The sequence below is a fragment of the Heterodontus francisci genome, chromosome 27 (genome assembly GCF_036365525.1).
Source record: "Heterodontus francisci isolate sHetFra1 chromosome 27, sHetFra1.hap1, whole genome shotgun sequence".
Taxonomy (NCBI): Eukaryota; Metazoa; Chordata; class Chondrichthyes; order Heterodontiformes; family Heterodontidae; genus Heterodontus; species Heterodontus francisci.
The window spans coordinates 32,211,294-32,224,468 of record NC_090397.1 but is presented as its reverse complement, the minus strand read 5'-3'; the positions used below and the strand labels follow the sequence as shown (position 1 = coordinate 32,224,468).

At 41.0% G+C, this 13,175-nt stretch overlaps 1 protein-coding gene across 5 annotated transcripts in view; it reads left to right on the top strand.

Moving 5' to 3' along the window:
- The window catches only part of celsr1a (cadherin EGF LAG seven-pass G-type receptor 1a), a 403,243-nt gene that overhangs the window by 342,152 nt on the left and 47,916 nt on the right, over nt 1-13,175 (top strand). For all 5 annotated transcript variants that reach the window (XM_068059123.1, XM_068059121.1, XM_068059120.1 and 2 more), the window contains exons 16-21: nt 958-1,141; nt 1,459-1,560; nt 4,478-4,572; nt 5,984-6,193; nt 10,713-10,896; nt 12,814-12,957. In XM_068059123.1, the coding sequence (XP_067915224.1) occupies nt 958-1,141; nt 1,459-1,560; nt 4,478-4,572; nt 5,984-6,193; nt 10,713-10,896; nt 12,814-12,957 (919 nt within the window). The remainder of the gene's footprint in view (nt 1-957; nt 1,142-1,458; nt 1,561-4,477; nt 4,573-5,983; nt 6,194-10,712; nt 10,897-12,813; nt 12,958-13,175) is intronic.

Genomic DNA, 13,175 nt, shown 5'->3' with positions numbered 1-13,175 from the left:
GTAAGCATGTCCCCAATCTACTGGTTACGTCCCCGTTGCCTTTCCATGGCAGCAGGTAGGGAAGTTTGCGAGTACTTTATTAACACATTTAAATCAAGCTCCCACATTCAATTGGAAGCCTGATTTAATGTATCTGCTGCCAGCTAGGTTTCTCAGGGCTCAGGAAATATGGCAGCGAAATGGAGTTGGTAGCTGAAGGCTCTAAAAGGTAAGTGCTTTTTATACTAATTGTGGGCCAGGAGGAGCAAGAGTGCTCCCCCGACCCCTCAAAGAAGCCTTTGGCCTCCCTTCTGCAGATTGTGGCCTCTCTCTCCACCCCTCCTGGATCAACAACCTCTAACACCCTCCCCCACCCCCCCCCCCCGCCCCCAATACCCCATCCTCCAATCCCTGATCTATAGCCTGCCCTGTGATCACGATAGCCAGGGTCCGTCCCCAAGGATCCCAGACTGTAGTCTTCTGCTGGTTTTCCTGCCTGGCAGCCAGCCAACTGCCAATTTGGTTGGCTGATGGACAAGCAACAGAAGAAAACAATCATAGTGAGGTCCAGAGATTAAATTTGGCAGGACCTCCTTGTCCCTGATACTGCCAGGTTTCCCGCACACTATTGTGCTCTCCCATACCCTCCTGGCTTTCCTGTAAATATCGGAGCCACTGTCTCATCAAACTTCAGAGAACTTCTGGAAGCTGGTTAGATGTAATTCCATAATGATTCTTAGCCTGCCATCATCCTCTTTTAAGCTAATGTCAGTACATGTACAAAACTTATTTAACTGTGTTCTTTTTAAAATCCTGCTGGCAAAATAATGTTTATTATCACTTTGGAGGTAAACTGCAAAACGTCTTTTGCAGGCCCTCTGCATTTTCTTCCTGTCTGACCCTTTCAAAATAATGTCAGGGAGAACGGTGTCTGACACACATGTGAAATCTTAAATCAGGCTGACTTTTCCTTTGTAGGACAACTATTACCAGCCCCAGGATAGTGACACATGTTACCCATGCGATTGCTTTCCAATGGGATCTCAATCCCGCACCTGTGATGTGGAAACGGGTCAATGTTCCTGTAAAGCTGGTGTGATTGGACAACACTGCAACCGCTGTGACAACCCTTTTGCTGAAATCACCAGTAATGGCTGTGAAGGTATGTTGGGGCCCAATAGTGAGCTTATGGAAATAACAGAAAAAGTACTAAAGAATGTCTTCCTTCGAGAGGTTTTATCTGTCTTTATATAATTTATTTAAATGGTTTGAATATTTTTCAAAACACATTGTCTAACAGTTAATACCTGAATGAACTAAGAGAATTTCAAATTTGCACGTTGGCATTTGCACTGTTGTGCTGTGGCATTGATGGGCAATGTATCACTTATCTTTGTGTCACATATATTCAAAGACTTTCTTTTCTATTTCCATGGCTATAAAGCCATTATGAGCTAAATGTTGTCTTTCTTGTTTCAGTGAAATATAATGTGTGTCCAAAAGCCTTTGAAGCAGGCATTTGGTGGCCAAGAACAAATTATGGACGACCAGCAGCCATGCCTTGCCCCAAAGGATCGATTGGTGAGTCATGGTGAAAACATTGAGTTTAATCTTCCACTGTGGTGTTGCATGGTGTTGGAGTGGAAGGATCCTATTGATTTTAATGAGATAAGCAAGTTTGCTTGGAATAGCCTTTTCTCATTCCTACTTCCTTGCACGTGTTAGTTTGTTGGATGATATATACATTTCTTAAACTCTAAGAGATCACACATCTACTATTGGAACTTCATGTTGGCTTTTATTGATCTTTTAAAATTGAGATTGTCACAAGAGTGTTTAAAAATTGTAATAGTTGGAATGGCTGGTTTTGTCTCTATCATACTGATACCACTAGATGACTTGAGCTATCAACTACTCCAGCTACAAAAATCAACAACAACTTACATTTATATAGCACCTTTAATGTACAAAAACATTCCCTTTGAAACTCCATATACACATCAACCGCGCTACCTTCATCAATCCTCTCCATTACTTCATCAAATAATTCAATCAAGTTAGTTAAACATGATTTGCCTTTAACAAATCCATGCTGGCTATGGTTCATTAACCCATATTTATTCTAAATGACAGCTAATTTTGTCTCAAAGTTTCCGCACATCAATTTTAGGCTGACTAGCCATTAGTCACCTTGGTTACATCTGCTCCCTCTTACGAACGCGGTTTTGTTAAACCTATTTGTAAATATAATGATTAATGATGCTACAGAATGGCTTGATTCCTTATGTTGAATATTCTGCGTGGTATGATGGTGCTGATGATTTCCACGTCAGAAATGTACCAGCCTGAAATTGCCATTCCCAGCATATTTAATGCTGGCTTATATAGGGCAGATTTGTAGCTTGTCGTGTAAGTGCTTCCCACTGGAGAAATGGAGAATCCCACCCTTCTGATTGGGGGTTTATGACACTGATGTTGACAGAGCGTAAATAATGATATAGGAACACAAGATAATGATATTTGGGCTACCAAAACTCATTCCCTAGTATGCTTATGGCATCTCTTTTCCCACTCATAACCCACTGATTTTGTCTCCATTACCTGAGGCGATTATTCCAAATGTTTTTCACTTTCAGTATGGAACTTTTCCTGAAATTGGTTCAAAACATGCTGTTCACTATTTCCCTGATATGCCCTCTGGCCCTACTTTCTCAGCATACTTTGGATTTTCTGGGAATTGATTGATTCATGTGAGACTGTGTTTCATATGCATTATTTATCTCCTCACAGCAGTGATGCTAGTATAGTGACATGGAACTTTACGGCTACTTATTGAGGGCACTGTGAATTTGGTGGTCCAAGAACTGAAATTATGTAAAGTTTATCCAGTAACAGCTGAAGTGAGCAGCACTTGTCATTCTGGAAATTTATGTACACGACCCCCGCCCACAACTTGTAAAAACCACCAAGTTGAAGCACCAGGTTTCAGTTAGGCTGTGATCTCCCATCACTGAGTAGAATTTCAATGTTTGTCCCAAGCGGTAGAGGGTTCTGAGTAATACTTAACCATCATGTCCTAACTTCCAATGTTGGTTAATCTGGCAGCTGGAAATACGCTAACAAGAGTGTCAATAAAGAGATGACCTGGGTTGACTAATTGTGGATCTCTACTTTTTTATCTCTCCAAAACCCTGACTATTATGTAACGTATTATGTAATTTAGGTAAAAGAAATTGCAGCAAGGCGCATTAAAAGATCTGTTGTAAATAGAATTGTCATACTGCAAATGGAAAATGAGTATTTGGGAAACTTAGAAGATGCAGCTTGGTTTCAGACAGAAAGGAGTATTATGTAAGTTATTAAAATGCCTGCTTTTGCGACACAGTAGCCTTTAAGATATAGCGTCTTGCTTAATCTCCTCACTGATGTCACAGTTTATTTTTTACTATGCTGTACTCCCCATGATATTGTACTGAATTAAATAGTAATACATGGGACAGGCTTGAATGTCCTTGAATAAATGTATTAATTTGGAAAATATCTGAATTTTTAACTGATTTTTCTCAGGATGTTTTGATTTCTACCACAAGAAGTTGGAACTTGAATGTTAGCTTGATGAACAAGTTAAAGAAATAGAGCCATTAAAATCTCGAACTGTTTTTGAGTGTTTGTCAGCAATGAGAGTGAGTTGCCTTTCTAAAATGAGGGTAGGCTGAAAGACTAACTGGATCACTCTTTTAGAAAGCTGCCACAGAAGTGAACAGCCAAATGTCTTTCTCCTACGCTGTGGAGTGCTACAGTTCTAACTGTCAGAATTCACAGAGCAGCAGTTTTACATTTGACTTGCATACATGCACACTCAAGATGTATTTGGGGAATTCAGTACCATCAGTGCACTATAAAAGCAGTGATGAAATGTTCTGAAAATGCATTCATTTACAACATCATGTAAGCACAATCTCACCAAAGTTGGGCTTTCGTTAATGAACATGAAGGACCAATAAGCCAAGCACACTGCTGTTGAGTGTGAGCTGTGACACTCTTCCAGAAAATGAAAAAATGTCTGGAGCTACCTGTCACAGTGAAATGTTCTGTTTAATCAATGGGTGTCAGCTCCACGTAGGACCTTAAGGGCACCCTTAATACCTTAATTTGAATTCTGGTGCAATGTGGACTGCTGCCAATTATTAAAGTTAGTTCGCACATATCAATTTCATGTGTAAAATCATTGTTATGCACAGGATTCCTAATGTCCTTCTCCCACCTTCATCCTCTCCTTATCCTTTTTCTCTCACTCATTGTCTCTCTCTAACATAATTGTTCTCTGAGCCAGCAGCATTGCAGTAAATTAAAAGTTACATTGCTGAACAAAGGATTACTTTGGCTGTAACTTATGAGGTTGTCTAGTTGTCATGCAGTAGGTATTTGAACATACTGAATTTAATTAATAAAGTGAGCAATGACTCTGGTAATCGGATCTCCGTTTTTCTTTGTGCAGGAACTGCAATTCGTCACTGCAATGAAGAGAAAGGCTGGCTCCCTCCAGACCTTTTCAACTGTACCACGCTCACCTTCGTTCAGCTCAAGTCTATTGTAGGTCCCTTTATTTTACATGACATGAACGCAGGTGCTGGAAATCTGCAATAAAAACAGAAAATGCTGAAAATACTCAGCCGGTCTGGCAGCATCTGTGGAGAGAGAAACAGAGTTAATGTTTTAGGATTGCCAAAAAGAAATCTGCTTAGATGCTGTTCAGCTGTTTTCAGGGATGAGAGTTGGTGAAGCAAAGTCTGCTAAATATGAATAAATATGGTCTCATAACCACCAAGAACTGTGTTGTATGCAAGTTAAGCTGCAGAAACCAACTAAGCAGCATTCTAATCCTTTGCTGGAGATTCAGTTTTTGAATATTTTTTTCACTATATTTTCACTTTTAAGTCCATACCACTTGCTAAAATTGCAGCAACCCACCCCCCAGACCACAGTCTGTTATTAATCTGTAGCCAATCACTGGCGTGTATGCAAGTGCTCAAGTTTTCAAGCAAATACTCTTCTGTCCCCCAGAATGAAGACATTTATGGGCTTTTATGGGCTTGATCAGGACAGACATAGAAATCACCAAGTGGAAAGTCATCACCTCTCAAGCCCAAGGTGTCAGCTTTGGCTCAGTGGTAACACTCTCGCCTATTAAGTCAGAAGGTTGCGGGTTGAAAACCCATGCCAGAGACCTGAGCACATATTCTTGGCTGACACTTCAGTGCAGTGGGGAGGGAGTGCAGCACTTTCAGAGGTGCCATCTCTCAGATGAGACTTGAAACTGAAGCCACATCTATCGTAGACTTAAGGGGCTGAATTTTACAGACCCCCCAATGTCAGGGGTCGTGGCGGTCGGCAGGGGCACTGGAAAATGCCTCTAGGAGAGGGCCACCATGCACCCCGAAGCTGTGAGGGCCCGGGCCGATATTGCTGGCGGAGGCAAGGAACCCCCCCCCCCCCCCCCCCCAGCCCCCCACACACACCTCGGCACTGGGACCGTCATTAACATATTGAAATAAATTTTAATTAATGAATTAATTAGCTTTACGTTCCTGCCGTCTGTCCCAATGCGATATTCGTGCCACTGGCCAGCCAGGATCTCTGCTGATTGATGGCATCATGCCATCTTCTCGCCAGCCTTTTGGTCCAATCCAAAGTGCTGTCATCTAAATGTTTCCATTGATTCCATTAACACAATGTGGAAGTGAGCACAAGTGTGCTCTGCTGCACCTTGATGCTTTACTGGTTGGCCTAGCTGAGAGCAAGATAGTTGCGCGATGTTCCTCTCTTTTGTGGCACAATTTGTTGGGGACATCAATATACTGATCCTATTAATGTAGAGCAATGGTAAAAATTTCATTTACATTCATAATGCAAACTAGCTCATTGTTTATTCAAGTCAATCAGACTCTGATCATACAATCCTTTGTTGCTCAAATTTACGGAATTCTTTTGTATTTAAAAACAGATGGAAAAACTGTATCACAATGAAACCAAGATGGATACACGCAATTCAAAGAAAATTGCCAACATGTTACAGAATGCCACCAAACACACACCAACATATTATGGGAATGACGTGAAGATTGCTTACGAGCTGATAAAGAGGATTCTTCAGTATGAGGGAAACCAACAGGCCTTTGAACTGGCAGCAACTCAAGATGTTGAGTTCAATGAGGTATGGTATCTAGTGCTGCTTAGTTTATTTATCTATACCCAATAAAAGATGCTGCTCTCCTTTTAGGCTCCCTCTCTGCTCTATATCTGTGAAGCATTGTTCAAGCAGTTAAAGAAAGAGTTACATTTATATAGCACCTTTCACGACCAACAGACATGCCAAAGTGCTTTATAGCCAATGAAGTCCTTTTGAAGTGTAGTGTTACAAAAGTGTTTCCATTATTTTTAATATTTTTATTTTTTGAGGACTTGTGTTAAAACTGATAAGATTCCATAGATGTGTTTTTTTTTAACCAAGTTCACCGACAGGACATTAATGTTGTTTGAAAGCTGCCTGTGCTGGTGGCCACCTGTGATTTGAGCTCAGAAAACAGCAGAACCCTTGGTGTCCTGGGGAAAAATGGTTACAGAGAAGCCTCATGTCAAGGTTTTTGGAGGTCAGGAGATTGAGTCTCTGTTTGGGGTTTGGACATTGTTTTCAGTTAGTTGTGGTGTGAACTGCTTGAAGACAGTTGGTTTTTCCCTGCCAAGGAAAAAGAAATCACCCAGCTCATCTCCTTCTCTGCCTTTTTGAAGAAATCCTGCAAAGACCCAGTGTGGGACAGCTAAAATCCCTGGTGCCGCATTGCTCCTGAGGAGCGGGGGGCGGGGGTGGAAATCCTGCGATTCAAGTGTGTGCTGGCGGAAAATCCTTGATGCCACATTTCTCCTAGAAAACCTACTAGAATAATTCTCGACATCTCCAGAATGGACTGCCTCTGAAATGATCCCAGTGACTCGTCTCCGTATACCCAGGTGCCAGACCAAAAAAAAGGGACAACTGTCTTCCTTCCATATCTTTTTTCATCAAGAATGAGCAAGTATTTGGCCAAAGTAGTTTTTTGGTCTTTATTTGTAACACACCTCTGCAGAGTGAATTTCTGTATTTTTTTAGCTGTGTGTGTAATTGAGGAATTTTTTTAAAAAGTGAACTATCATATTTTAATCAGTGTGTTAATGCTTTGCTTCATTACTGGTTAAGTCTTGTTTTATAATAAACTGATTATTCTATTGTTTATTAAAGAAACCTGGTTGGTGTATTTTATTCTGGGATAAAAAATAGAGTACATGATTGGCTGTATCGGTAACTGGGTAAACATTTAAATAGATGTTGTGACCTGTGGAGAAGTGAAACGAGAAAAGACAGTGCACTCCTCCCACCTCGGTCGTAACAGTAGTCAGTTGTTGTAATGTAGGAAACACTGCAGCCAAGTTGTGCACAACAAACTCCCACAAACAACAATGCGATACTGAACAGATAATCTGTTACTGAGAGATAAATATTGGCCAGGACACAGGGGATAACTCTCCGGCTCTTCTTTGCAAATAGTGCCATGGGATCTTTTACTGAGAGGGCAGACAGGGCTTCAGAAAGACAGTGCCTCCTACAGTCCAGTACTCCTCAGTACTGCACTGGAGTGTCAGCCTTGATTTTTTTTTGTGCTCAAGTCCTGAAGTTGGATTTGAACCCACAAACTTTGAACTCAGAGGCGAGAGTGCGACCAACTGTGCCACAGCTGACGTAGTGCAGAAGATAACTCAGTGTTACTTTCCATAACCTTTATCAAAACTTTTTGCACCGTAACATAATCTTTCCAACACACACACCACCCTCACCAGCCCCAACAACCTTAGCGCACACACAGATTGGAATCTATTTTCTCTTGGCTAATTTTGAATGCGCTGAGTACAGGGTTATTTGGGGTGAAGGAATAATGTCATGATTTTTAATCTGAAGTGCCCTTGGTCACAGATTTTTATATCCAATGTGTTAAACTTAAAATCAACCTTAAAACTATCTTTGTACTGTGTCCTTCCTGTTTCTCCCCCAGCTGAGTCCCACCTCTCTTTTGTCTTTTGCCTCCCAACTGCAGTTTGTTAGTTATGCAGCATTAAATTGGAAGAGGCAATGAATGGAGCAGCTCCTGTTCCTCCAATATATTAATTAATACATGGCTTAGAGTAAGGGTAGCAGTGTCATGTGATAAATAACACAGGAAACTATCTGTTATGGTAAAATATTCTGATAGTGACAGAGCATTGATATATAAAGTCAGTGAGCACTATTGCAGGGCTGGTCTGTAGAGTGTCTCCACTGGGACATGTGGACAGCCTGTCTCATGGGTGAACAGAACCACTGACCAATATCTGGAAAGTGAGCGAACTATCACAACCACCCATGCACCCACCCATTCATGGTCATTATGAATAGATACCTTAACCTGTCTAATCACTGTTTAATAGCAATGTCAGTGTACTGTGATTCTCTATTAGGTTCTTGTTTGTGAGCAGTGGAGCACGGTAGTGGATTGCAAAGAATCAGATGTCTACTTTTCACTAGCTAATTGTATTAAAGCCCAAAGGTTTAGAAATGTCAGACTGAAGCCTAATTAGTTGTTATGTAACCTAGTTAGTAACATGTTCAGCCATCAGGAAAGAAGTCTGCTTGAGGTCATAGCCACTGTTTGCTTAACACACACACGTGGACGCACATGCACGCACACACACACCATCAAAAAAAATGTCTACTTTCTCCAGATGCAGAAAGCCAGTTGTTCTAATCAGTTCAGTTTTGGATTAGGTTTTCCTTCCATTGCTGTAGTTGAAGTTTGACTGTTTCTGTAACTTCACCTTCTGCAGCTGAGCTGTATACATTCAGGTCAGAGGCATGTAAGGAATGGCAGAACATTCCTTCGTTAACACTATCATGTGAACATGTAAACTCATGAAAATTTAGGCTTTTGGCATAAGCCACTAATCATGACCCTTGATACCAAGGTTAATTGTCTTAAAGTGCTGCTTGGTTCTTTCCTCATTCGCTCCAATGGTGAAATACTTTCCTACGTTTATCCAAGGGTCGCTTCCAGCTGGAGCTGTTGCTTGGAATTTGTTGTAACTGATACTTGCTGTGCTCTGGGCTAAAGGTCATGCTGGACAGTGTCGTATCTTTGTATTTTTATGCGTAGTAACTTTTTCATTACAATGAAAATATGATCTGATGGTTGGGACACCCAGCGTGAAATGTGACCTCATCTAATGTGCCCCTGTCCAGATTTCTATAAATTTGTGTTCATAGTAAAATGATGTGCGATGCTGTCTGTCTGGTTTAATCAGTAGTTAGCAGTATGTGATGCTAATAGGAGTATCTGATACTGGCTTTTCCTTTGCGTAGATGACTAGTTACATTCTATATTGGCATCCTCGAGAGGTTTCCAGGAGCTAGCCTTTCTAACTGTGCTCACATTACTGCCATCATTGCCATATAATGAGTAATAGGCTGGGTAGCCATGTGTGGTTTGCACCTTAGTCCTGTAGGGCAAGTTACAATTTATTAGTGCTACCTAAGGAGGGCATCCTGCAGAGAAGGAGGGCTTTCTACAGGAGCATTGGAAAAATGGTGGTGGTCTGGGCTGCTTTTGGTCACCCTCGTGTGACTGGTTATAGAGCCTATTAGATACCTAGGAGCAGATGGCCAATCTGCCCTATAATGCAGGCTAGGTGTCTGTGCCATTCAGGCTACAGGAAAGAGAGGATAATATATTTTTCAAAAGTCTGAAAGTAATGGGAATTGTATTTTTACACCTTGAACAAGTTAGATTCCATCTCTTAGATGATGCATAATGCTCTTTAAAGGATGCAAATCCTTCTTTGAGCACCGCCATTCTTCCACTACTTGTGAATGTATCCATTGACGCCTAATACAGGATAATCTGCAGGCTAAGCTGCCATACCTTCACAGATATACATGTATATGCAATGGGAATGTATTAGTATTTTTCAACAGAGCTCATTATTAGTTGTTAAATCAATGCCAATATTTTAAGTTTCCATTATTGTTGCATTATTTCAAAAACAATTTCTTCTTTTGAATCATTCTGAAGTTAACACTCTATGTTCCTACCTCTGTAAAAGATGTGGATTGGGGTTCTGTGCAAGACAAGATATGCCCCTATTTGGACTTCAGTTTTGTCAGCAGTTGTGTCTTATCTGCAATTGCGACATCATTTAAAGCTGGTTATGTAGAGCCAGGGAATAAGATTAGGACCATCTTGTGCTTTTATGACTGTAGTTTAAGTTTTGTTTTCTATTTTTAAAAAAATGTTCCCAGCAAGTTAAAGTAATGATATAAAGACTTTAGTATTCACAAATGGAGTATCATTTACAGCATTACTAGTCATGAACTGAAGCATTCAACCTGAGAGAGGATATTAATTGGTGACTTTGGCCACAATTCTTAAAAAAGCTTAAAAGATTATCTGTAAATAATACAGCACCATAGAGAGTAATATTCTTGTTCAATGGTAATTGGGATGGAGTTTAGAAACAACTACAAAATCTCCTTTAGTCTGGCACCTATCCCAGGCAGAAAGGTGGGCCACCACTCACATAAAAGGAGGAACTTAAAGTTTTTAATTCTGGCACAAACTCAACTGGCAGGCAAATTTACAAGTTTTAAGTATTTGCCATGGTTTTTGTTTCAGAATATTATCAAAGCTGCAAGTGCCATTTTGGATCCTCAGAACAAGGAGCACTGGGAACAAATCCAGCGGACGGAAGGAGGCACCGCGCATCTGATGAAACACTACGAGGAATACGCACACACCATAGCACAAAACTTGAGGAAAACCTACCTCCGACCCTTCACTATTGTCACGCCAAATCTGAGTGAGTAATAGAGGCAATTTCATGTGTATTGTAATTCTTTCAGAATGACAGACCCTTTTTAAAAAAAAAGTATTGAGCTGGATTTTGTGGGTGGGTGTGAGGGTTGACAGCGAACTGTCCGCGTTCACTGTCACTATCCCTCTGAAACGTATCGTAACTTCAGGAGATTAGCACTGAAATCCTGAAGTTGCGGTCTGTCATTCAGTGCTCCGACACAAGCTGTGATGTGCCCCCCCTCCCCTGCCGCCACTCCACCCGAGAGCCAGCAATCATAAAATCAGCGATAATTTCCACTTTCACACTCCCACATTGCTGTCTGAAATCCCATAAAAAGTTACACCTTGTTTAATCAGTTGTAAGTGGATTTTTAATGGTGATGTGATTAATAAAATTTGATGACTAACAGAATTGGCCCTGAAAATATAATATATTTATGAAATGCTATTAAATGCTTAATTTGTAGATTTTTTAAGCTAATTGCTATAAATAATTTTTTAACAAGTTTTTTTCAGAATAGTTTAGCTTCTAACTTCACCCCGTGAGTATGTCCCAATTAGAACCATAGAACCATAGAAAAATTACAGCACAGAAGGAGGCCATTGAGCTCGTCGTGTCCATGCCGGGCGGGGAAAAAAATAACCTCCCAATCTAATCCCACCTTCCAGCACCTGGTCCATAGCCTTGCTGGTTATAGCACTTCAGGTGCATGTCCAGGTACCTTTTAAAAGAATTGAGGGTTTCTGCCTCCTCCACTGTTCCTGGCAGTGAATTCCAGACACCCACCACCCTCTGGGTGAAAATGTTTTCCCTCATGTCCCCTCTAATCCTTCTACCAATCACCTTAAATCTGTGCCCCTTAGTAACTGACCTCTCCTTTGGGGGTACCAAGTCCTTCCTGTCTACTCTATCTAGGCCCCTTACGTTTAATTTGCTGTATCTAAACATTTTTTTTTAATGTTTTTAATTTTACTGCTTTTTGTTTCCTATTGGGGGTGTCTGAAAATCCTTTCATGTGATTGGCTGGTTGGACAGCCTGATGGCATCACTGTAGCTCCATGCTGGGAAATCCCCAGTAAAGAACACTGTAACTAGTTGTTGTACCACTGCACAGCGACAGAAGTGACATTCTCGCTAGATCTCTCAGCAAGACTTACTTCGAGGTCAGCGGTGAACGTCCTTTGCCATTGCCTGCAAACTCCGGTCCATTGTCTTTATGATGCGTTAGTATTCTTTAAATCATGGTCCGTGGACATGCTGTAGTGTAGTCTGTTAGCATTTCAACATGTGCTGATGGAAGCCACCATGTCTACAGCATTGGGAGTGCAAGACTGAAATGCATGATCTGTCTGACTCCATTTCAGCAGCTTGGTCATTAGTGTCTCACCGATTCCCCCATCAGTGAGTTAATGGAACCTAAATTAATGCAAAGTTAATGTTGCTTCCTTCCACATTACAGACTTAACTAATTTTGCCTTGTTGCCGAGGTTGCTGTTTCTTTATTGATTTATTTATGGAGTCTTCTTCAGCCTCAGCCGCATGAATGAGAGAGCAGCATAGTCCTGTTCTGGCCCAGCGTCGGTGACTCCTCCCTCACCCCCATCCATTGCACTACCCAATTCTGTTCAGTACAGCATAGATAGTTTCAGCTGCTGAATGCTGTTTGAAAAAACCTTGGCCTTAAGTGGCTGTACACAAAGTTGTGAACCAACCAAGCAAAAGCTTCTCTAGTAATCTTTCTTGCATTCAGGAATCTGGAGGAAGTCGCCTATTAATTACATAATCGAAATGAACATGTATAGAAATGATAGTTTTTAAATGCCTCTATAGCTTAAATGCACAACCCACAAATGTGAAAGCAAGACTGTACATTTTCCCATGTATTGGAGCTTTATGTGTGTGTCTTTCTTTTACCTTAAGTCATTGCAGTCGAACTCTTTGAGATGTCGAACTTTCCAGGTGCTAGCATGCCACAATTTGAGAAAATCCGTGAAGAAATTCCCAGAGACCTTGAATCCAGCGTATTCTTTCCAGATGCTCTCCTCAAAACCAGAGGTGACAAAGGTACATAATACCTGCTTCTACCATGTTATCGCAATGTTTTATTCAAATTTTAGGATAGTTAGTGTATTCCGAGTGTGGCCATGCGTCACTAAGATGAGCTGTCAGATTTGATCCATCATCCATGCTGAGTTGACTGATCTTGACTCGAACGGTCCAGGAATTCAGGTGGCTTGCATGGAGGAACAAAAAAAGTCAGCCAAGATTCCCAACCCCGATTA